The 25969-nt window shown below is 46.8% G+C and overlaps 1 protein-coding gene and 1 pseudogene across 1 annotated transcript in view; both read left to right on the top strand.

The window, feature by feature from the left end:
• Window positions 1–1277: 1277 nt before the first annotated feature.
• On the top strand, window positions 1278–1386 carry LOC119968092 (annotated as a pseudogene).
• Window positions 1387–17735: 16349 nt separating this feature from the next.
• Window positions 17736–25969, top strand: part of drc1 (dynein regulatory complex subunit 1 homolog (Chlamydomonas)) — a 133686-nt gene continuing 125452 nt past the window's right edge. The window contains exon 1 of the mRNA XM_038800120.1: window positions 17736–18164. Within this exon, the coding sequence (XP_038656048.1) occupies window positions 18040–18164 (125 nt within the window). The 5' untranslated portion in view covers window positions 17736–18039. The remainder of the gene's footprint in view (window positions 18165–25969) is intronic.

Here is a 25969-nt window from a genome sequence, read left to right on the forward strand (position 1 = left end):
TTATTTAATTATAAACCACTTGATCCGGACAGTCTCTTGACAAATGGATGCATCTCACACTTTTACTCCTTTCCCTCAACTCTTCCAAACAAAGTCTTCACTAACCTTTTCCCTTTTCCCATCTTAATTAAATAATTAACATACACCGCCTTCACTATTACGGGCCAGGGTTTAGAGATCCCAAAGTGTATCATGGAATTCACCTGACCCACAACTTTTAATAGTGGTTATGGGGAGCACAAGGGCCCACTTTTTAGGTGTGATGCAACAGGGAACTAAAACTATTTTTAAACAAAACACTATGTTTATTCTATGAATCTAGTTAACATTTTTCTAAACATACAGTAAACATCTTATCAACTATCAACTCAAATACTCTCTCCCCCCCCCCCCAAGAATACAGTACTCTATAAGTAACCCTTAATCTTTCCTAGCAACATCCATAAGACAAATACCCTCTTTAACAAAGACAACAGGTTTAAATTCTCTACTCAGAGCAGTTATCACTTTTAAATTAGCAAGTGATCTGAAGACATTCTTTTCATGCATAGAGTGATCAAAATTACACCTTGTTTGACTGGATGCAGCAACTAAACTAAACACTAGCTGCCAGCTCAAAAATGAAAGTAAAAGCAGACAACCCAGCTCCACCCACACTGTGACATCACTGCAGCTATTTGCTAAACACCCATTTCTTAAAGGTACTCTCACATGACATGACAGAATAACACATTATTCTCCAAGAATATTTAAAAAGGAGCATTCCTTTTCATACCTCCATGCCTGCGAACTGTCAAAAGTTAAAAGATGTAATTTTTGCAACACATTTTGCGCCACTATATTCATCTATGTAAACAAAATTCTTGCACCACAGTGCCCATTATCCATGAAAATATATGCAAGTCTGTTGTAAAAATAGAACTCCTTCCAGTCCAAAGGGTACCCTAAAAATAGTCTGCTCTGCCCCCTAACCTGGCTGGAAAATTACATCCAGCAGGTTCATCTACCTATGGTCAGTCAAACTGAATTTCAGAACCTGGAAAGTATGAACCCTTGTGGATAATGAACAAAACAGACAACTGGAAAGGAGAACTGTCCTTGTTGCCCTTGGGCTCAGGCACTTGCAAGAGAGATAAGTGGGGATGGCATGAAAGGGAGCGAGTAGCAGGCAAATAGGCCAGAAGGAGGAGAAGAAGTTGAAAGAGGAAAGTAAAAACCGGAAAGAGGAAGTGGTGAAGGTGCCAGACTTGAATAGGCGAGAAGGTGGTGCTGCAAATGCCTGCAGCCATACTAGTCTGAAAATGCCTGATCTCAGAAGCTAAGCAGACTCTGGCCTGGTTTGTACTTGGATGGGAGACTGCCTGGGAATACTAGGTGCAGTAGGCTTTTGCGGCCAGCAGAGACTGCTCATGCCATGCACTCTCCATTGATGTTGCTGCCCTGCAAGAGATCCGAAGAGCAGGCGACGGACAGTTGAAGGCAGATGGTGGAGGTTACACCTTCTGGAGAGGAAAGCAAGAGGATCAGCCCAGGACGCATGGAATTGGTTTTGTAATGAACAAACTCATCAACCAACTATTGGAGCTCGCTGTCGGCATCAACAAGCCCTTTGTGACCCTCTATCTACAACTTGCTGTCAACCAGCAGACAATGGTCGTGAGTGCCTATGCCTGAGCCCTTTGCCACTGATTAGTCCAAAGAAAGCTTTTACTCTACCCTGGAGGCCATACACACCAGCATTCCAAAGGAAAATGAGATAATTCTCCTTGGAGACTTCAATGCCAAGGTTGGAAAAGACTCCCAAATCTGAAATGAACCATCAGAAAGGAAGGAGTTGGAAATTGCGACTCCAAAGAGAGGTTATCCTGCTCGCCAAATGCACAGGACACCAGCTTGTCAATCCTTAACCACTGGTTTGCCAAAAAGACAAGTTCAAGACATCCTGGAGACATCCACGATCCCATGATCAAAGCACTGGCACATGATTGACTTGATCATCCGATTCCCGACACCAAAACGATGCACTCCTCACCAAAGCTATGATTACAGCAGATGACTGTTGGACGGACCAACTCATCATCTGTGTCCATCAAACTCAATCAGAAGCAGTGGAAGATGAAGTAACATCTTTGAATAAAGATCGATGTTGAGCAGCTTCATGTGTCAAGCAGGCTAGTGAACGTCCAACAATGTCTTCTCCAAAATCTCCAGTGGAGTGGAGGAAAACTGGAAAGAGCCAAAACTGAAGAAACCATTGGCTTTAAGACCAGGAAACACCAGGACAGTTTCGACTGGAATGACCACACCATCCAAGACCTCATTGACAAGAAGAGGAAAGCCGTTACCAGTAAAGAAAAAAAGCGAGTTCATCAATTAGCCAAGGTGGATTTATAAAGAAGAACTAGTGAAATCAATAACCAATGGTGGACTTGCAAAGCTAAGGGGCTGCAACTCACTGACCAGCATGACACCTGGAGCTTCTTCAGTGGCACCAATGGACCTAATACCCTAGGTCTCAAACCAGTGTGGAGTTTGAAAGGAACCCTCGAGAGAGAAAATATTAGCCTTCGATAGAGAGAACACTTCAAAGAGCTACTAAATTGAGATAGAACCTCAGATAAGGACGTATTTGAGGAAATTTCCCCAATTCCCTGTCAATGCTTATCTTGGATTCCAACCAAGTATAGATAAAGTTGAAGCTGCTATTAAACACTTGAAGAATAGGGCGGCGCGGTGGTGCAGCAGTTAGCACTGCTGTCTATGGCGCTGAGGACCCTGGTTCGATCCCGGCCCTGTGTCACTGTCTGTGTGAAGTTTGCAAATTCTCCCCGTGTCTGCGTGGGATTCACCCCCAGAACCCAAAGATGTGTGGGTTAAGTGGATTGGTCATGCTAAATTACCCCTTAACTGGTGAAAAACAAATTGGGTACTCTAAATTAAAAAAGAAAAAACACTTGAATGGAAAAGCTGTAGGTGTGGACTGGATACCAGCAGAGATTTTCAAGCTTGGAGGATTACCCATCTTCGTCAGCTGTTGTTGAAAATCTGGGACAGAGAAAAAATTCTTGATGACCTCTGATGCTGTCATCACGACCATCTTCAAGAAAGGAGACGAGGTGGACTGTGGGAACTATCGAGGAATTGGTTTTTAAAAAAACCTCAATCGCCAGAAAGATCATTGTCTGAATCCTTGCCAGCCGCCTTTTCCCAGTCTGAAGTAACTTTCCGGAATGCCAGTGTAGCTTCCGACAAAACCATGGAAAAGCAGACATGATTTCCACTGCTTGACAACTTCAAGAGAAATGCCAGGAGCAACATTAACCACTCTATATGGCCTTCATCGAGCTGACCAAGGCTTTTGACTCAGTCAATTGGGAAGTGTCAAAGGCTGCTGTCCAGAGAAATTCATCAACGTCCTCCAACTCATCACTTGCACCTTTCTCCATCTTAATCATCACCATCCTTCACTGTGTAAAGAAAAAGCTTTCCAGTGGAATGGACATCATCCACAGGATGGACGGAAAACTTTTCAACCTCAACCGGTTGAAATCCAAGAAGACAACTACACTGACATGGCTCGTGGGACTTCAGAATGCGGCTTACATTGGCATCTCCACTCTCATAAAAGAATCGCCCAAGCCACACTTGACGTCTTCGTGGGAGTGTACCAAAGAATCAGCCTCTGCCTCAATCTCAAAGAAGACTCTATACTTTTACCAACATGCCCCAGGACAAGATCCAGTCTCTCTTTTTGGAAAAATAGGACGGGGCTTTTCTGCTCCAATTAGTGTAAGGGGAGGCAGACCAGGCTCTGACTCTGGTCGACCGAAGTAACTATAGAGCAATTAGTCAGGGGTACAGTTGTTGGCACTGCTGCTTCACAGTGCCAGGGATATGGGTTCGATTCCAAGCTCTGGTGACTGTCTGCATGGAATTTGCACATTCTCCCCTTGTCTTGTGTAGGTTTCCTCTGGCTGCTCCGGTTTACTCCCACAGTTCAAAGATGTGCATGTTATGTGGATTGCTCATACTAAATTGCCCCTTAGTATCCAAAGGTTATGGGGATGTGGCAGGGGATTGGGGCTATGTGGGGTGCTTTTCGAAGGGTTGTTGCAGACTCGATGGGCCGAATGGCCTCCTTCTGTGTTGTAGGGACTCTATGAATTTCCCTGCTGTTGGCAACCGGGAAGGTCATCCTCAATCACTTCACTGTGGCTAAAGAGCTCCTCCCCGAATGAGCGGAATCCACGTTGCTAAAGGACACAATGGACATAACATTCACTGCACTGCAACTACAAGGGAAATGTAGGGAACAACACCAACCCTTGTTCATGGCCTTCATTGAGCTCGCAAGATGTTTTCATTCCAAAAGTGAGGAATTATGGAGCGTCTTCCTTCGTTTTGGCTGTTCTCAAAGGTTTGTCCCCATTCTCTGCCTGCTTCATGATGACATGTAAGCCATGATTCTGACCAGCGGATCCATTCAGACTGCAGTCAAGCGAGGCTTGTCATTGCACCAATGCACAACTTGATCTTCCTTGCTGCAGTGATCCATCTCTCCCTCCCCAAGCTCCTCGCTGGGGTGAAGCTAAACTACAGAACAAACGGGAATCTGTTCAACCTCCGCTGCCTGCAAGCCAGATCCAAGGTCACCCCAATCTCGCGCTGAGCTGCAGCATGCTGACGATACTCGTGTCCGAGGCCGACCTCCAAGCCATCGTCAACACTTTCAAATCATACAGGAGCATTGTTGATAGTTCAAAAATCATTAGTGTGGTTATCATTTTGTGGTTTGAATTAATATGCTCTTAGCAGAAACAGATGGAAGTTATTTTAATAAACTAAACAGCATTATTGGAACCAGCCAGAATAATTAAGTCGAAAGCCTGAATTGTGAGACAATTAAAGAATAAGTAATTAATTAATATATATGTTTAAAAGGCTGGAAATGTGATTTGGAACACAAATTACTTTTGTAATTCTAATTATGGGGCAGCATGGTAGCACTGCAGCTTCACAATGCCAGGGTCCCAGGTTCGATTCCCGGCTTGGGTCACTGTCTGTGCGGAGTCTGCACGTTCTCCCCATGTCTGCGTGGGTTTCCTCTGGGTGCTCTGGTTTCCTTCCACGAGTCCCAAAAGATGTGCTTATTAGGTGAACTGGACATTCTGAATTCTCCCTCTGTGTACCCTCAGATTTTTATGTGCAAGGCCTGTGCTATAATATTTATGGGTTTAACTATGATTGCAGTAGCCCATCCTATCATAAATCACATCAGGCTCTCGTAACATAACCATATGGCTGGCGAGAGCACTTTAAAATGACAAATTCAAAATGTTTATTCACAATGACATGCTCCTGTATGATTTGAAATGATTCTGACCAACAGACCCAATTCCCATTTAGACTACAGGCGGTGGGAGTGTGGCGACTAGGGGCTTTTCACAGTAACTTCATTGCAGTGTTAATGTGAGCCTACTTGTGAGACTAATAAAGATTGTTATTATTATGCACAATAACACTTGATCATTTAACTTTTAAAGTGCCTAGAGAGAAGCATAATGTATGTCATGAGACAGAATGAAGAGGTAACATGAATGTAAACCTTGACTATGAGAAGGACTGAATAGGCCCTTGTCTAAGGGACCGCAATTCCAGACGACAGAAGGCTATGTTGACCAATTGTTGGTACAGACATGCCTGCCTCAAGGCAAGAAATATGGTTTGAGAAGAAGCATTGTCTTAAAGCTAAGGCAATATGCGTTATTAGCTAAAGACCTGGGCTAATTATTTCATTGACAAATATAGACCAATTGACTATGGTGGGCTTTCAATATTTTAAAGTATAAAACTTGGTCTGAGAAGCCATTTTGCGGAGTTAGGACAGGCAGAGAGAAGAGTGATGTTTATAGTGAGATGTATGTTCAATTGTTAGTTAAGCTTTCTCCTCTTGCTGTTAATTACAGATTCATTATTTGCTCTTTGTCTGACTTACCTGTTTAATGGTTAATAAACATTCTGAATTCATCATTTTAAAGTGCTCTCTCCTGCCATATGGTTATGTTACAAGAGCCTGATGTGATTTATGATACGATGGGCTACTGCAATCATAGTTAAACCCATGAATCTTATAGCACAGGCCATGCACATAAAAATCTGTAAGACAAAGGTCCTCTACCAACCTGCCCCACCGCACAGCACAGCCCCTCTCAGTTATCAAATTCCAGGATGAGGCCTTGTCCAATGTATAACTCTTTCCATACTTTCAGAGCCTACTGTCAACAGGCAGTTAAGGGCAGGCATCATGACTAGATAAACACTGCCTCCAGTGTGCCAGCGCCGCCTTCGGACACTTGTGTGATGAATGTAGAAATATTTTATATTCTGTTGCAGTAATGTTATACAGATGATGTAATTAATAGGAGGAGCCAGGTATGGCTGTACTTTTGCAGTCTGTTATAGGAGTTGAACAGCAGATTTGCCAAATGCTGTTAGGTTGAGCAGAAGTGTACTGGTCTTGAAAGGAACTCCCTTCAAACGTTTCTACACAGATAAGCAAGTAACCTGTTTGTTTAACAGTGGCATTTTAACTGTCCAGGATTGTTTAACTGGAATTAATGGCAGGGGTAGATAGTACGTTCAAATGTTTTCCCTTTGTTTGAGAACTGTTTAACTGATCACTGTAAAATTAATCATAGAATTTACAGTGCAGAAGGAGGCCATTTGACCCATCAAGTCTGCACTGGCTCTTGGAAAGAGCACCCTACCCAAGGTCAACACCTCCACCCTATCCCCATAACCCAGTAACCACACCCAACACTAAGGGCAATTTATCATGGCCAATCCACCTAACCTGCACATCTTTGGACTGTGGGAGGAAACCGGAGCACCCGGAGGAAACCCATGCACACACGGGGAGGATGTGCAGACTCCGCACAGACAGTGACCCAAGCCGGAATCGAACCTGGGACCCTGGAGCTGTGAAGCAATTGTGCTATCCACAATGCTGCCGTGCTGCCAGGGGTAGATAGTACTTTCAAGTGTTTCCCTTTGTTTAAGAACTGTTTAACTGATCATTTGTAAAGCTTTTCTTTGATGTTAAAATGGTCAATTCTTTGCTTAAAATGTATTTTAACATGAAAGACAGCTATTGGTCAGAGTCATTACACCTGGTGTGAAGTATCCTTTCATCACAGTTTTACAAAAATAGTTTGGTGTTCTCGTCAGGTATCATAACCAAAGTTGGAGTCTGGTAACCTAATATGAGGAACAGAATGCCGAAAGACCAGGGCCTCAGACCCAGTACCATGGTCTGTGGTGATGTGCATCACTGTAAATACACAAGGGGTTAATGTAAATACATGTAGACTAGCTAGACACTAGAGGGAGCACCAGAGACATCACACCCACACACACACAACCAATAGATCAGTTGGATAGGACCCGACTAATGGGCATTCAAGATACACACACAGGTGACACAACCACAGGGGGGCATTACAGCAACCCATATATAAAGGACACCACACACATGATCTGCCTCTTTCCAGTGGAGACAGTCAGTGAGTACAGACACAGGGTTGATTCAATATCACTCCCACCAAGTGGATTGTAGCAGACTGGTTAATCAGTCTGGGTAGCTATAGTAGGATTGGCAGTAGTGTTGAACCCGAGTAATAGAAGTGTAAATAGTTTAATAAACGTTTTGAAGTTATCTCCAAGTCTGAACCTTCCTTTGTCAAGTGCACCACCAGGAAGCTGCTTATGCCACACTTAGAGCATAACAAGACATGGTCTATATCAGTTAGTGATGCCTGCCCTCCTATATATTTTCAAGTGTTTTTATCCAAGATTTTAATTGATATTTATAAAAGAGGGAAAAAAAGAAACACAAGTATAATCCAAATACACAGTTGTGACAAACGGGCCACACTATTGTCGTGAACATAATAGAAATATGCGCGTAGTAACTAAAATATAACAGAAATAGCTATGGCAACATAAATAAGTATTTTACATCCTTTGACTTCCACTAACCATCTGTGGTCTATGCTGATGGAGCATGCGCAGCATGGTAGCTTTATGGTTTAGGGTCAAGACCATCCTCTGTCCCCTGTGGAGGAGCAGAGAGTCCCAACATACAAGGCCCACAGAAGGTGGTGAGGACTCATCAGGTGAATTTACCCTTCTTTTGGGGGCGTGCTTCTGTAGCGCTGCTCATGGGCCCCCACACCCCTGCTGTAGTATATATTTCCCCTGGGTGTTGGGTTCTACCTCTTCTTTCTTTCCCTCCCCTCTTCTGCCCCCTCCCCCCCCCCCCCCCCCCCCTCCAGTGGTCATGAACAGGTCCTCAAAGAGGCTGATGAATAGCTTCCCTGTCTAGTGGAAGCCTACTTCTGATCTCTTTTTTTTAATATAATTTTTATTGGAATTTTTTACAGAAAATATAAAACATGACAAACAATGAAATGCAACAAAATAACCCATAATAACTGTGACACCCCCAGACCGTATCGGCGCATGTATCACATCCCCCCCCCCACCCCAAGAACAACAAAAGAACTTAAAAATATATTAAAATTAAATAAACAAACATAGTCATTGTCGCCCCCCCCCCCCCTTTTCCCTCCCCTCCCCCCCCCCCCCCCCCCCCCGGGTTGCTGCTGCTACTGTCCCTGTACACTATCATTGAGCCAGAATGTCGAGGAAAGGTTGCCACCGCCTAAAGAACCCTTGTACCGACCCTCTCAGGGCGAATTTGACCTTCTCTAGCTTAATGAAACCCGCCATGTCATTGATCCAGGTCTCCACGCTTGGGGGCCTCGCATCCTTCCATTGTAGCAAGATCCTTCGCCGGGCTACTAGGGACGCAAAGGCCAGCACACCGGCCTCTTTCGCCTCCTGCACTCCCGGCTCCACCCCAACCCCAAAAATCGCGAGTCCCCATCCTGGCTTGACCCTGGATCCCACCACCCTCGACACCGTCCTCGCCACCCCCTTCCAGAACTCCTCCAGTGCCGGGCATGCCCAGAACATATGGGCATGGTTTGCTGGACTCCCCGAGCACCTGACACACCTGTCCTCACCCCCAAAGAACCTACTCATCCTCGTCCCAGTCATGTGGGCCCTATGCAGCACCTTGAATTGGATGAGGCTAAGCCGCGCACACGAGGAGGAAGAATTAACCCTCTCCAGAGCATCAGCCCATGTCCCGTCTTCGATCTGTTCCCCCAGTTCCCCCTCCCACTTAGCTTTCAGCTCCTCTACTGACGCCTCCTCCGCCTCCTGCATAACCTTGTAGATATCAGATATCTTCCCCTCTCCGACCCAGACCCCCGAAAGCACCCTGTCGCTCACCCCCCTCGCGGGAAGCGAAGGGAATCCCTCCACCTGCCGCCTAGCAAATGCCTTTACCTGCAGATACCTGAACATGTTCCCCGGGGGAGCCCAAATTTCTCCTCCAACTCCCCCAGGCTCGCAAACCTCCCATCAATAAACAGGTCCCTCAGCTGTCTGATGCCCGCTCTGTGCCAACCCTGAAATCCCCCATCAATGTTCCCCGGGACGAACCTATGGTTCCCCCTTAACGGAGCCTCCATCGAGCCCCCCACTTCTCCCCTATGTCGCCTCCACTGCCCCCAAATCTTGAGGGTAGCCGCCACCACCGGACTCGTGGTATACCTCGTAGGAGGGAACGGCCACGGCGCCGTTACCAGGGCCCCCAGGCTTGTATCGCCACAGGACGCCCTCTCCATCCGTTTCCATGCTGCCCCCTCCCCCTCCATTACCCACTTGCGCACCATCGACACATTGGCCGCCCAATAATACCCCGAGAGATTGGGTACCTACTTCTGATCTCTAATGGCAAATTTTATTTTTTCCAATTTGAAGAATTCTACTTTGTACAGCCAGTCCACAACACTGGGTGGCACTGCTGATCTCCACCTGAGCAAGGTTTTCTGGTGGGCAATCAGGGAGGCTAAGGCTAGGGCATCTGCCCCTCTCCCCATAAGAGTTTTGGCTTCCCAACACCCCGAAGACAGCCACCAATGGGACGGCTCCACTCTCACCCCCACAGCCCTGATGTGGCCTCAAAAAAGTTGGTCCAGTTCCTGACAAGCTTGGGGCAGGATTAGAACCTGTGGGTGTGGTTAGCCGTACCTCTCTGGCACTATTCACATTTATTCTCTGGGAAGAACCTGGGCAGCATGGTAACTGTGCCTAGCTCCATTGCTTCACAGCTCCAGGGTCCCAGGTTCTGTTCCTGGCTTGGGTCACTCTATTTGGAGTTTGCACGTTCTCCCTGTGTCTGCGTGGGTTTGTTCCGGTTTCCTCCCACAAGTCCAAAAGACGTGCTTGGTAGGTGAATTGGACATTCTGAATTCTCCCTCTGTGTATCCAAACAGGCGCTGGAATGTGGCGACTAGAAGTTTTTCACAGTAACTTCTTTGCAGTGTTAATGGAAGCCTACTTGTGACAATAAAGATTATTATTTCCCATGCGTGTCCTGGTTGGATGCGCCCTGTGCACCATCTTTACCTGTATTAGGCTGAGCCCTGCGCATGAGGAGGTGGAGTTCACCCTATGGAGTGCTTTGATTCAGAGTCCTCTCCCTATCTCCATGCTCAGTTCTTTTTTCCATCTTTCTTGTGTTTCACCTAGCAGGGCCCTCGACGCTTCTAACATTTGTCCACACATGGTGCATTTTCCATCCCCGAATTCATCTGCCGCAAGCAGTCTGTCCAGTAGGGAGTATTTGGGTAATTGGGGAAACATTGCAGTGGATGTCCCGCAGTTGTATTTGAGCTCATTCCGTTTATGGAGATGGAACTTATTTGAGCTCATTCCATTTATGGAGATGGAGCTTCTCTGTTAGTTCCCCCAGGGTTGCTTCTCTACCATCTACATACAAGTCTCCTACCGTCAGTACACCTTTGTCCTTTCTCCATGTTTTGAAGGTGGCGGCATCTATTTTTGTAGTATGAATTTATGGTTATGCAGATGGATGCCACAGTAGACATGTCCCCAAGTTTGTCTGAGCTGGTTCCAGGTCCTTAGCGTGGCCACCATCACTGGGCTCCATGGGTATTTGGTTGGGGGGAATGGGGCTGTGGGCTCGGACGGATGTCCCAATACAGGAGGTTTGCACCCATTCTGCCCCTGGTTCTCTCAGCCACTCTGCACCCTTTCTGCGTTTCCTGCCCAGTGGATGTAGAGGTTCAGCAGTGCCAAGCACCCCATGCTCTGCTGTCTTTGTAAGATGCTTTTGCGGATCCTGGGATTTTTTTTCTAGCCCACACAAATTCCATGATTATAATAATCTTAGGGCAGCACGGTGGTGCAGTGGGTAGCACAGCTGGCTCACGGCGCCAAAGTCTCTGGTTCGATGCCGGCTTTGGGTCACTGCCCGTGTGGAGTTTGCACATTCTCCCCGTGTTTCCATGGGTTTCGCCCCCAAAACCCAAAGATGTGCAGGGTAGGTGGATTGGCCAAGCTAAATTGCCCCAATAACTTGGGCACTAAATTTAGAAAAAAAAAAATAATCTTTATTGTCACAAGTAAGCTCACATTAACACTGCAGTGACGTTTCTGTGAAAAGCCCCTTCTCACCACATTCTGGCACCTGTTCGGGTACACGTAGGGAGAATTCAGAATGTCCAAATTACCTAACAGCATGTCTTTCGGGACTAGTGGGAGGAAACCAGAGCACCTGGAGGAAACCTGTGCAGACTTTGCAAAGACAGTGATCCAAGCCAGGAATTGAACCTTGGACCCTGGCGCCGTGAAGCAACAGTGCTAACCACTGTGCTACCGTGCCGCCCTTAACTTATCTACCTTGTTGAAGAAGGCTTGGGGATGAAGAACGAGAGGGATCTGAATAGGACAAGGAAACCCTGAAGCACATCTTGCCAGGGAGAGCAGGAGCGAGTCCCATCTTTGTCGGTCTCTCTTTACCATTTGTGCATCAGTGTCCAGTCGTGGGCTATCTGGATCCCCAGGTATCAGATCTTGGTTTGGGTCAGTCTGAATGGCAACTCTGATTCTCCCTCCTGGGGATTCACAGGGAAGATTCCGCTCTTGCTCAGTTTAAGATTGTGAACTCCTTTAGGAGTTCCATTATCTTTCCCATGCTGGCTAGGGGGTTTGAAACTTAGAGGAGCAAGTAATCCGCATAGAGTGAGACTCTGTGCTCTCTGTCTCGCCTCTACATCCACTTTGCTGATCTGACAGTGATAGCCTGTGTCTCACAGCTTACAGCAGTGAGAACAACGGGCATCCCTGCCTCATGCCTCCGTGTAGCCGAGCGCTGTATAGCAGTTTCCCCCCATGATTTGAAACCTGGCCCAAACCGATCCAGCACCTCTATGAGGTACATCCATTAGGCTCTGTCGAAAGCCTTCTCTGTGTCGAGGGAGATGATACATCTGGTGCTTCATGCCCGGGTGGGGGGTCATATTCACATTTAGCAGGTTCTGGCTGTCTGATCGTCCACAATTACTTCTGGCAAGCAATTCTCCAGTCGCCTCACCAGAGCCTTTGCTCGGATTTTGGCGTCACTGTTCAGGAGTGAGATGGAGGTATACAGTCCCTGGTAGAAGGTGGCAAAGGCCTTGTTGATCTTATTTGGTGCTGTGACTAGCCTACCGTTCCTGTCCCTTACCTGTGCTATCGCCCTTGTTGCAGTCTGCTTCCCCAGCTGGTGTGCCAGTATGTGGCTAGCCTTGTTCCGTGTTCGCAAAAGGTCATCTTGTCTGATCACATTCCATTTGAAGCTATTTTCTCTGCTAGTGGCTCCAAGATTGGGGCCGTGGAATACCGCTGATCCACATCCAATATAATCAATCAATCAGCCATTGCCTGGCCCTTCCTGCCCCTTGAATCCCATACGCTATTATCCACCCCCACTCCCCGAAATCACTGCCTTAAGTGTCTCCTAGAATGTGGAGGGTGAGACCTCCCCATTTCGGTTGCAGGCTACATACCCATCAATGGCTCGTGACACTTTTTCCCAGAATGCTTTGTCCGGGAGGAGGGCTCTGTCCAGCCTCCATGGGGGGGGGGGGGGGGGGGGGGGGGGGGGAGTGCAGCAGCCCATCTCCAACCTCACGTCCATGCAGTGGCTTGCAGGGGGGTGGGGGGGGGGGAGGGGGGGGGGGGGCGACGGTGCGTTGGCCCCGGGCATCCATTGGATGGGGGCATTCAATCAGAGAAGGAATTGTTTTTTTCTAATTACCCAATTATTTTTTTCAATTAAGGGGCAATTTAGCGTGGCCAATCCACTTACTCTGCACATTTTTTGGGTTGTGGGGGCGAAACCCACGCAGACACGGGGAGAATGTGCAAACTCCACACGGACAGTGACCCAGAGCCGGGATCGAACCTGGGACCTCAGCGCCGTGAGGCGGTTGTGCTAACCACTAGGCCACCGTGCTGCCCCAGAGAAGGAAATAAGATAGTAATTTATTCCTTAACATGCTAATATTCGAATACAGATACCACTAATTTGCAAGTCTATGATATAAATTGCACAAAATTATCAGTGGAGAATCAGTGTGAAATAATTTGATACGAAGGAACAAAGAAATGAAATATGGTTTATCCGTCTGCAACTGACCGATTGTTTACCATTTTCTTCCCATTTTCTCATGTGACTTATGGTTTTTGAGATAGAAAATGAAATGTTACGAGTATTTCGTGTACAACCGAGTGGAGCACAGAACAGGAAAAAAAAGAGGGCCAGAGTCGAAGAAGAGTCCCATCAAAGAGGGGCATTAGATGCATGGATAAAAAGAAGTAAAGAAGAAGTAGGAGAACCTGGAGAAGTAAAAGATGATGTGGGTGCAGAGAAGGATTTTTCTGATACGGATTCAGCTCGGTCAGAACATAATACTCTCTCTCCTCAGTCTCGTTGTCAGGATGATGATCCATGTGAAGAAAATAAAGAAGATTTTAGCATATTTTTGCAAAGAAGCGATTTTGGCTTTTTGAAGAAACCGATTCCAGATCATTTGAAGATGACAATATTACAACATGGCCCTGAAAGATATCAGAATAAAAGTGGTCCATTTGCTGAGAAGGATGGGAGATCATTTTCCAAACAGTGGTTTGATAAAGTTTCCACAAACAGAGAAATTGTGGAGAAAAAATGGTTGTTATACTCTCCATATCGGAAAGCATGCTACTGTTTGTGCTTTTTGTTTTCAAAGGAGCATTTGTCATCTGTGTCAAACTTTGGAAAGGAAGACGGTTTCTCCACTTGGAGAAAATTAAATCCAAGAATACCTGACCATGAGAAAAGCCCTTCTCATAGAGCTCACGAGGGAATACCTGAACCTCGTAGTTCGACTCCATCATTCAACTACAATAGATGCTGAACTTCAACAGCAAATATCTGCTGAAAAGAAAAGATGGAAAGCTAAAACTGAACGGATTGTCGAGGTTATATCCTTTCTGGCAAAACAGAATCTGGCCTATCGTGGACATCGAGGAGAAGGAATATCTGGGTTATCAGAGCCAGGGGAGACAGTCAGTGAAAATACAGGAAACTTTCTAGCAACAATCAGACTTTTGGCCAAATATTATGACATCTTAGCAAATCACTTGCAGAGAGGGAAAGAGAAACCAAAAAGTGTCACCTACTTGTCCAACAGAATTCAAAACGAAATAATCAATCTTCTTGGTGAAACTGTCAAGAAAAATATAATTTCCGAAATTAAGGACATATATTTTAGCATAATGCTGGATTCAACTCCAGATATTGCCCATGAAGATCAGGTTTCTGAAATTCTGCGTTACGTTCATATTGATGAAAACAGAAAAGTAGAAAGAAAGGAGACATTTCTGGGATTTTTTCAAGTCAACAAGAAAGATGCAGTCAGCCTGGTAAATAAAATTCAGGAAAAATTGGAAGAAGACAAAATTTCCATGAATGACTGTCGTGGTCAAGCATATGATAACGCAGCAGTTATGGCTGGAGTGAGAGGAGCTGTTCAACAAAAAATTCTTTAAGTTAACCCAAAAGCTGTGTTTGTGAACTGCGAGAACCACAGCCTCAATTTGGCCTGTGTCCATGCAAGTGAGGTGCAACCTGTTGTTGTTACATTTTTTGGCATTCTAGAAAAACTCTTTACTTTTTTTTCTTCATCTACTTCTCGTTGGGAAGTGTTAAAATCATTTGTCACTCGGACTGTGAAAAGACAGTGTGACACAAGATGGAGTTCCAGCCATGATGCTGTGCAAGTAATCCACGAAGAGTGTGACAACGTTTTTGCAAGCCTTCAACACCTGCTGGAAGGAGAATTTTCAAGGGAAACTAAATCTGATGCAGGATCGCTACTGAACTCTATTCAACAGTTCCCGTTTATAGCTTTATAAAATTTTTGGTACTCAGTTTTATCATCAGTGGAGAAAGTCTCAAAACGTTTGCAGGATCCGAAAATGGGGTTCCATGAAGCTTCTTGTGATCTGAGAGGACTTATTCATATCTTGAATTTGAAGAATGATGAAATTATCCACAATGCAATAGATTTAGCCAATGAATATTGTGAAAATTGGGGAATACCAATTGCACGAACAAGGAGAAGAAGAATAATGCCTGGAGAGTCAGCAAGAGATAGTGGACTGACAAGAAGAAACGAATAGAGTAATGGTAGAGATTGTGAACCGATTAAAAACTGAAATTGAAGACCGCAGTGTCCATCTTCAAAGACTCAGTGACCGATTTTCTTTTCTTCTGAACTTGAATTCAGTAGTGATTGAAGATGAACAAGAAAGAGAGAAATTAAAAAAGGAATGTTCAGACTTTGCAAATTATTATGACAATGATGTGGTTGCAATTCAGTTATATGACGAAATTATTGATTTTGTGATGCTCCTTCGAGCTGGAGGGAAAAGAGTTCCCCCTGATCCTAAAGATGCTCTGGAGTCTTTACTGCAGTATGGGAGGGATGTCTTTCCGATGCTGTGTGTTTCATACAGATTACTGCTTACAATCGCATTTTCAAAACTGAAATTAATAAAAACATATCTGAGGTCTTCTATGTTACAGGAGCAACTGACCAACCTGGCTTTAATAAGCATTGAAAGAGAATTTCTCACAGCTGATGTAAAAAGTGAAGTAGTTCAGGTGTTTTGTGACAGGAGGTATCATTTGGGGAAAAGAACTTAATAAATTTGATTGATTTATATTAAAATCGAATAAAGCGTTTATTTCATGTTTCATCTGTGTTTATATATTCAAAATGTTTTCCTTTCTCATAATATTTCTCAGTATATTAGGCCTTATACTTGAGTCTTTGGGGCATACAATCAAGATTTTCCCCGGGCATCACCAGAACTCTGCACGCCACTGCGTCCATGTGGTGTGTTGTGTGGTCCAAGATTACTATCGTAAGAGTATTCTGCCCCTACCATCCCTGGAAGCATCAATTTACCCACTACAAAAAAGTCTATGTGGGAGTAGGCTTCTATAAAACTCCTCTCTCAGGCAGTTGAACCTCCCCAGGTCCACCCCTGCCCAAAATCTGTTCCACAAAAGGTGGTGTTTAGCTCTTTCGCCATTCCTAATTTCCCCTCTTTCTCCCTCCCCCCCCCGGATCTGGGGCTGGATTTTTCTATCGTTGGTCCTGCACACAGTCTCCCCCCATGATTAATTGCGGGATCTCGGCCATTGTTTTTTTTAATGAACTCAGCGTCGTCCCAATATTTTGCTCTTTAATCTGTCTATTTATCCAGGTAGCTGATTTGTATCCAAACCACCTCCTTTAAATCAGCCTATTGTCAATCTTTATTTCCAATTTACCTGGGCCAGATTAGTTCTCATTCTACTGAAATTGGCCCAACTCAAAATATTTTAAATTCAGATAGCTGCGTGTCCTATTCCGTGGTTAACTTTATCATACTATGATTACTGTTCGCTAAAAGGTTCCCAACTAAACATTGAGGTGGTAAAAAGGGGGATGATTTCAGAAGGAAAGTGGATTGGGCACTCGGTGGCATGGGCTGTCTGACTACTCCACTGACATAGACTCGGCCTGAATGGCCCGAGAGGGACTTGAATTTAAAACCTTCTGGCTTAAAAGCTTGCGACCTCCCAGCCAAAGGCGACACTTCATTAGGTAGCAAGAAAGACGCAACAAGAGACTCCAATCGCAGTTGTCACGGCATCGTTATTTATATTATATCCGATATCAGAACTTACATTTTGGACAGTTTCCAGCAGTAGCTTTCATAACTAAAACTATTTTTATGCTTTTGATTAAAGTCAACCTTTGGCACTCCATATTTGTTTTCTAAATTTAGAGTACTCAATTCATTTTTTCCAATTAAGGGGCAATTTAGCATGGCCAATCCACCTAGCCTGCACATCTTTGGGTTGTGGGGGCAAAACCCACGCAAACACAGGGAGAATGTGCAAACTCCACAAGGACAGTGACCCAGAGCCGGGATTGAAACTGGGACCTCGGCGCCATGAGGCAGCAGTGCTAACCCACTCCGCCACCCTGCTGTCCCTATTTCCAGTATAAACACTAGCTTTCGGAGCACTGCTCCTTCCTCAGGTGAATGAAGAAGGATATCTCTTCATTCACCTGAGGAAGAAGCAGTGCTCCGAAAGCTCGTGTTTGAAACAAACTTGTTGGACTTTAACCTGGTGTTGTAAGACTTCTACTGTGCACACCCCAGTCCAACGCCGGCATCTCCACATCCAGTATAAACTTAAAGGACCCCGTGATTTAAGAAACTGTTAACTAGAGGCCTTCATTCTGTTTAAGGCATTTCAAGTCGCGGTTGGCCTTTGTAAGGGACTGAATGGAGGAGTCGATAGAAAGGGGTTGAAAATCGAGTTCCCCGCCTCTCTCCGAGGTCCCGGGGCCTTGAGCCAGGGGCCCGCCCTGACTGTCCGCCCGAGCGTGCGCCGTCTCCTAGCGACCACCGTCTGCTAGCAACCGCGGTCTCCTGGCAACGGCAGCCAGCAGTCGGCCTCAGGCCCCTGACTGAAGGACAGCGACTTGGAGACTCGGGCTCCGCTCGTCGCTCATCATGTCGGAGATACTTCTACCCAAGGCCGATGAGCAGCAGGCCCTCAGCGTGAACTCGGATGTCCCCGAACAGAGGATCGCCGCCCGCCGGCAGCGAATTGCCCAGCGGCTGGAGGACAAGCAACGGTGAGAGCGCGGGTCGTGCCCGGTTCGCCAGAGGGAAAAAAACCTGGAGCCGGCTGGGCACCGTCCCACTCGAACCTCCCCTTCCTCTCCCAGTCTCCGCGCTGCCAATTTCGCGGCAGTCTCTCCCTTTGGATCACAGTTGCTCGCCCACGTTTCATTCGCTGAAACTTTTTAAAAATCTGTGCGCTCTTTCAGCCACTTGCCCTGCAAAATAAATGCATATCTAAACGAGCAAAAGGCAGATCTTAAGATAAAAGCAAATTACTGCGGATGCAATAATCGGAAACAAAAAATAGAAATGCTGGACAATCTCAACCGTCCCAGATGTCTCCTTGTCAAATGCAGCGCCTGTCGGGTTCATTGATCTAGCAAATTTACAGCCCATTTCAGAGGATTAGAAAACGAACGGCAGAGCGCAGTTAATTTTTGCACACTAGTTACAACAAATTCTGATGTATGAATGGATTCCAATTCGGGTAAATTCAATGCAGAAATCCCTAAAACACTAGCAGGGGTGGGGTGGGTAATTAAGTATTGCGAAGAAACTCAAAGAACTAACTAAATCGTTAAAGACACCTGGACCAAATGGGATACTTAAGTTCTGCAGCAGTCAAGATGTGCATATGATATTACTTCCAATTATGCTTCTGGTTCTCTGGAGGTTAATTCCATTGAGTCCATCTGGCTTCAGCTCTAATTTAATCTGCTTTTTTCCATTGTTAATTAGCGTCATTTTAATTTTATTACTTCAAGATTCCCTTTACATATCAGGAATCAGTTGATTGCTCCTGGTTGATTGATTGTGAAATAAAGAATGCAGCAGCACTTAGATTTTGAATGACAACATTGGGTTCTAAGATGAGAATTTAGCTTTGGGATGTGTTTAATTAATATATTGCTTATATATTGCAGTATTCAGGGATATTTTTTTGAAATAATTTTTATTGAAAAATTTTGAATTTATACAACAACATCAAACCATACTAAAATACCAACGATAACAGTAATGACAACAATCCTGAACCTTCGCCCCTCCTCAATGAACAACCCAACATATTAACAACAACTTAAGTTAACACAATGCTAAGTTACATAACCGTAGCGAAAAAATATAGAAACTATAATAAGGACCCCCCCTCTCGCCCCCCCCTCTCTCGCCCCCCCTCTCTCGCCCCCCCCTCTCTCGCCCCCCCCCTCCCCTCTCTCGCCCCCCTCTCTCACCCCCCCTCTCTCGCCCCCCCCTCTCTCGCCCCCCCCTCTCTCGCCCCCCCCTCTCTCGCCCCCCCTCTCTCGCCCCCCCCTCTCTCGCCCCCCCCTCTCTCGCCCCCCCCCTCTCTCCGCCCCCCCCTCTCTCTCGCCCCCCCCTCTCGCCCCCCCCCCTCTCTCGCCCCCCCCCCCTCTCTCGCCCCCCCCCTCTCTCGCCCCCCCCTCTCTCGCCCCCCCCCCTCTCTCGCCCCCCCTCTCTCTCTCTCTTCCCACGGGTTGCTGCTGCTATTGACCAAGATACCTATCTTTGAGCCAGGAAGTCCAGAAAAGGCTGCCACCGTTTCGAGCCTGAGGTATCTAAACATTTCTCCCTGCTCCAGCCCATACTTCGCTTCCAGCTCCCTCAATCCTGCAAACCGACCCCGAAGAAACAAATCTTTTAGCATCTTAATCCCCTTCTCTTCCCATTTCCGAAAACTTCCGTCCCACCTCCCTGGCTCAAATCTGTGGTTCCCCCGAATCAGCATTTCCCTTGACCCTGCTCCCAACCCGAAGTGTTCGTGAAACTGCCTCCAGATTTTCAATGAAGCTATTATTACCGGACTCCCTGAGTATTTCCCCGGAGCTATCTGGAGCGGCGCTGTTGCTAGTGCTTTCAGTCCCGACCCCCTGCACAAACTCTCCTCCATTCTGACCCACTGGGAATCAACCCCCCTGACCCAGTCCCGCACCTTCTCCACATTCTCCGCCCAGCAGTAGTACATCAGGTTCGGGAGACCCAAACCCGCCTTCCTCTCTCTAGTGGCACCTTTCTAACTCTGGCCACCCTCCCTCCCCATATGAACGAAGTAATCCTTCCCTCAATCTCCCTTTGGTAGGAAAATCGGTAGGCATTGAAAAATAAACAGAAATTGCGGCAACACATTCATTTTAACCGCCTGTACTCAACCCGCCAGTGACAGAGGGAGACCATCCCACCTTGCCAGATCGGCTTTCACTCTCCCCACCAAACTAGTAATATTGGGCGCGATTCTCCGCTGCCCAGGCCGGGTGGGAGAATCGCAGGAGGGCCGCTCTGGCACCCCCCACGATTCTCCCACCCCCCCCCCCCAAAATGGCGTGCCGTGTTTTGTGACACGCCGCTCGGAGAATCGCGGGTCGCCGTTTTTCACGGCGACCCGTGATTCTCCGGCCCGGATGGGCCGAGCGGCCTGCAGTTCCCGACCTGTTCATGCCGGGAACGAAGTGATATGGGCCTATACGACCCACACTCCATCGGATCCTTATCTTTTTTTAGCAACAGTGAAATCGATGCCTGCCCCAAGGTTTGCGGCAGCACTCCCTTCCTTATCGCCTCTTCAAACATCCCTACCATCAGGGGTGCGAGCTTATCCTTGAATTTTTAATAATATTCCACTGGAAACCCATCCGGCCCTGCCACCTTTCCCGACTGCATCCTCCCAATCGCATTCTTTATCTCCTGCTCCACTATTGCTTCTTCTAATGTAGCCCTGTCCCCCTCCCCTAGCTTCAGGTACTCCAACCCATCTAGAAATTCCTGCAACTCACGGTCTCCCTCGGGTGGCTCTGACCTGTACAACCTCTCATAAAACTCCTCAAAAACCTTGCTAATCAGATCCGGTGCCACCACCAACTTCCCTGCCCTATCCCTCACCTGAAGAATTTCCCTTGCCGCTGCTTCCCTCTGGAGCTGACCTTATCTCCATGTTCATAAACTGCACCCCTTTTTCGTTTCAGTTGGCGCACCGCCTTCCTGGTGGACAGGCAGTCGAATCTCACCTGTATTTCCTTCCTCTTTTCCAGCTCCACTGGGTCACCATCTTCTGCATAACTCCTATCTACCTCCAACACCTCATCTATTACCCTCTGCCGCTCCAACCTCTCCTCTTTGTCCACCCCGGCATTAAACAAAATTTCTCACCCCTCACCACCGCCTTTAGAGCCTTCCAGACAACTGCCTTCGACACCTCACCCGTACAGTTGAAACCTAGATATTCCTTTTTTTTCTCCAAGGTATTTCTAAATGTTTTTATTCTCCATTTTCACATTTTCCTTCAAAATTTACACCCCACCTACAGACAGTAAACGGTAACAAATACAAAATCAATCCCCTCAACAATAACAATCCCATCCCCCCACCGCCCCAAACAACGGCGCATCTGTCAACATATGCATCCAGTAAAACAAACCCACCCACGGTGGAAACAAAAAACAAAGGAGAAAAAGAAAAAAGGAGTCCGGGACTGCCCATGGTCACCATAGAACCCACTACCCCCCCCCCCCCCCCCCCCCCCCCCCCCCCCCCCCCCCCACCCCCGCACACCGTCCAACCTCTGAAAGAGTGCCGTACATGGGAGCTAGGATGGAAGCTCAGAGCGAGAACAAACAGAGTTGTTATCTCTGGGTTGTTGCCCGTGCCACGTGATAGTGAGCCGAGGAATAGGGAGAGAGAGCAATTAAACACGTGGCTACAGGGATGGAGCAGGCGGGAGGGATTCAGATTTCTGGATAACTGGGGCTCTTTCTGGGGAAGGTGGGACCTCTATAGACAGGATGGTCTACATCTGAACCTGAGGGGCACCAATATCCTGGGGGGGAGATTTGTTAGTGTTCTTTGGGGGGGTTTAAACTAATTCAGCAGGGGCATGGGAACCTGGATTGTAGTTTTGGGGTACGGGAGATTGAGAGTATAGAGGTCAGGAGCACATATTTGACTTCACAGGAGGGTGCCAGTGTTCAGGTAGGTGGTTTGAAGTGTGTCTACTTCAATGCCAGGAGTATACGAAATAAGGTAGGGGAACTGGCAGCATGGGTTGGTACCTGGGACTTCGATGTTGTGGCCATTTCAGAGACATGGATAGAGCAGGGACAGGAATGGTTGTTGCAGGTTCCGGGGTTTAGGTGTTTTAGTAAGCTCAGAGAAGGGGGCAAAAGAGGGGGAGGTGTGGCGCTGCTAGTCAAGGACAGTATTACGGTGGCAGAAAGGATGCTAGATGGGGACTCTTCTTCTGAGGTAGTATGGGCTGAGGTTAGAAACAGGAAAGGAGAGGTCACCCTGTTGGGAGTTTTCTATAGGCCACCTAATAGTTCTAGGGATGTAGAGGAAAGGATGGCGAAGATGATTCTGGAAAAGAGCGAAAGTAACAGGGTAGTTATGGGAGACTTTAACTTTCCAAATATTGACTGGAAAAGATATAGTTCGAGTACATTAGATGGGTCGTTCTTTGTACAATGTGTGCAGGAGGGTTTCCTGACACAATTTGTTGACAGGCCAACAAGAGGTGAGGCCACATTGGATTTGGTTTTGGGTAATGAACCAGGCCAGGTGTTAGATCTGGAGGTAGGTGAGCACTTTGGAGACAGTGACCACAATTCGGTGACCTTTGCGTTAGTGATGGAAAGGGATAAGTATACCCCGCAGGGCAAGAGTTATAGCTGGGGGAAGGGCAATTATGATGCCATTAGACATGACTTAGGATGTGTAGGTTGGAGAAGTACGCTGCAAGGGTTGGGCACACTGGATATGTGGAGCTTGTTCAAGGAACAGCTATTGCGTGTTCTTGATAAGTACGTACCAGTCAGGCAGGGAGGAAGGGGTAGAGCGAGGGAACCGTGGTTTACCAAAGAAGTGGAATCTCTTGTTAAGAGGAAGAAGGAGGCCTATGTGAAGATGAGGCGTGAAGTTTCAGTTGGGGCGCTTGATAGTTACAAGGAAGTGAGGAAGGATCTAAAGAGAGAGCTAAGACGAGCAAGGAGGGGACATGAGAAGTCTTTGGCAGGTAGGATCAAGGAAAACCCAAAAGCTTTCTATAGGTATGTCAGGAATAAAAGAATGACTAGGGTAAGAGTAGGGCCAGTCAAGGACAGTGGTGGGAAGTTGTGTGTGGAGGCTGAGGAGATAAGCGAGATACTAAATGAATACTTTTCGTCAGTATTCACTCAGGAAAAAGATAATGTTGGGGAGGAGAATGCTGAGACCCAGGCTATTAGAATAGATGGCATTGAGGTGCGTAGGGAAGAAGTGTTGGCAATTCTGGACAAGGTGAAAATAGATAAGTCCCCGGGGCCTGATGGGATTTATCCTAGGATTCTCTGGGAAGCCAGGGAAGAGATTGCTGAGCCTTTGGCTTTGATTTTTAGGTCATCATTGGCTACAGGAATAGTGCCAGAGGACTGGAGGATAGCAAATGTGGTCCCTTTGCTCAAGAAGGGGAATAGAGATAACCCCGGTAACTATAGGCCGGTGAGCCTCACGTCTGTTGTGGGTAAAGTCTTGGAGAGGATTATAAGAGATACGATTTATAATCATCTAGATAGGAATAATATGATTAGGGATAGTCAGCATAGTTTTGTGAAGGGTAGGTCATGCCTCACAAACCTTTGAGAAGGTGACTGAACAGGTAGACGAGGGTAGAGCAGTTGATGTGGTGTATATGGATTTCAGTAAAGCGTTTGATAAGGTTCCCCACGGTCGGCTATTGCAGAAAATACGGAGGCTGAGGATTGAGGGTGATTTAGAGATGTGGATCAGAAATTGGCTAGTTGAAAGAAGACAGAGGGTGGTGGTTGATGGCAAATGTTCAGAATGGAGTTCAGTTATGAGTGGCGTACCACAAGGATCTGTTCTGGGGCCGTTGCTGTTTGTCATTTTTATAAATGACCTAGAGGAGGGCACAGAAGGTTGGGTGAGTAAATTTGCAGACGCCACTAAAGTCGGTGGAGTTGTAGACAGTGTGGAAGGATGTTGCAGGTTACAGAGGGACATAGATAAGCTGCAGAGCTGGGCTGAGAGGTGGCAAATGGAGTTTAATGTAGAGAAGTGTGAGGTGATTCACTTTGGAAAGAATAACAGGAATGCAGAATATTTGGCTAATGGTAAAATTCTTGGTAGTGTGGATGAGCAGAGGGATCTCGGTGTCCATGTACATAGATCCCTCAAAGTTGCCACCCAGGTTGATAGGGTTGTTAAGAAGGCCTATGGTGTGTTAGGTTTTATTGGTAGAGGGATTGAGTTCCGGAGCCATGAGGTCATGTTGCAGCTGTACAAAACTCTGGTATGGCCGCATTTGGAGTATTGCGTACAGTTCTGGTTGCCTCATTATAGGAAGGACGTGGAAGCTTTGGAACGGGTGCACAGGAGATTTACCAGGATGTTGCCTGGTATGGAGGGAAAATCTTATGAGGAAAGGCTGATGGACTTGAGGTTGTTTTCGTTAGAGCGAAGAAGGTTAAGAGGTGACTTAATAGAGGCATACAAAATGATCAGAGGGTTAGATAGGGTGGACAGTGAGAGCCTTCTCCCGCGGAGGTGGCTAGCACGAGGGGGACATAGCCTTAAATTGAGGGGTAATAGATATAGGACAGAGGTCAGAGGTAGGTTTTTTACGCAAAGAGTGGTGAGGCCGTGGAATGCCCTACCTGCAACAGTAGTGAACTCGCCAACATTGAGGGCATTTAAAAGTTTATTGGATAAGCATATGGATGATAATGGCATAGTGTAGGTTAGATGGCCTTTAGTTTTTGACTTCCCATGTCGGTGCAACATCGTGGGCCGAAGGGCCTGTACTGCGCTGTATCGTTCTATGTTCTATGTTCTATGATAACCAAGAGTTGTAAACCCCGCCCCCCTCTCCAACTCCTCCCGTCCACTGCCTCTTGGAAAACTCCCCCCCCAAACCTCGGTTCCTTCCACCCAACTTTCCACCCCGGCTAGACCACCGGCTTAAACCGGCCAGCGTGGAGGCCCCCGCCCGGGTCCCTTTTCCCCTTGCCCGGCCCTAAGGAAAGCCCAGAAATCCCCTTTTAGCACACAAACCCCGCATATCCACCTGCACCCCAAAGAGCCCTCACTTTGAGTGAAAGTCCCATCGCTTCCCTTGTCCAAATATATACAGCATTGGCTCCTTTAGCCTATACACCTGCACGCAGTGAAACAAAAACAAGAAGAAAATACAATTACATCGGCACATGGCCATTTCTCAATTTCTCAGTTCTGCTGCAGTCCTTCTGCCTTCGCAAACTCCTCCGCTGCTTCCGCCGTTCCAAAATAAAAGTCGTTGAGCTTATAAGTCACCCTCAGCTTCGCTGGATATACAATGCCGCACTGCACCTTGCTAATGTACAGTGCCCTCTTCACCCGGTTGAAAGCAGCCCGTCTCCTCGCCAGCTCCACCGGAAAGTCCTTGTATACACGTATAGCAGCCGCAGCCCATTGCACCATCTGTTTCTGCTTGGCCCAGCACAGGACCTTCTCCTTCACACTGACCTACGGAAGCACAGAGTCACTACCCTTGGCGGCTCAGTCGCCTTTGGTACACGCCTCCACGACCAATGAGCCCGATCCAGTTCATATCGGGAGGGATCCTCCCCCTCCTCCAATAGTTTTGCCAGCATCGCAGCAAAATACTCAGTCGGCCTCGGCCCTTCAACTCCTTCGGGCAGCCCCACAATCCTAAAATTCTGTCGCCTGGATCTGTTTTCCAGGTCTTCCATTTTTCCTTGCAGATCCTTGTTAATCTCCATCACCTTCCGCATCTCCTTCGCCATCGAGGTAAGTTGATCTCCATGCTGAAATAATG

Source organism: Scyliorhinus canicula, chromosome 6 (assembly GCF_902713615.1).
Source record: "Scyliorhinus canicula chromosome 6, sScyCan1.1, whole genome shotgun sequence".
Classification (NCBI taxonomy): Eukaryota; Metazoa; Chordata; class Chondrichthyes; order Carcharhiniformes; family Scyliorhinidae; genus Scyliorhinus; species Scyliorhinus canicula.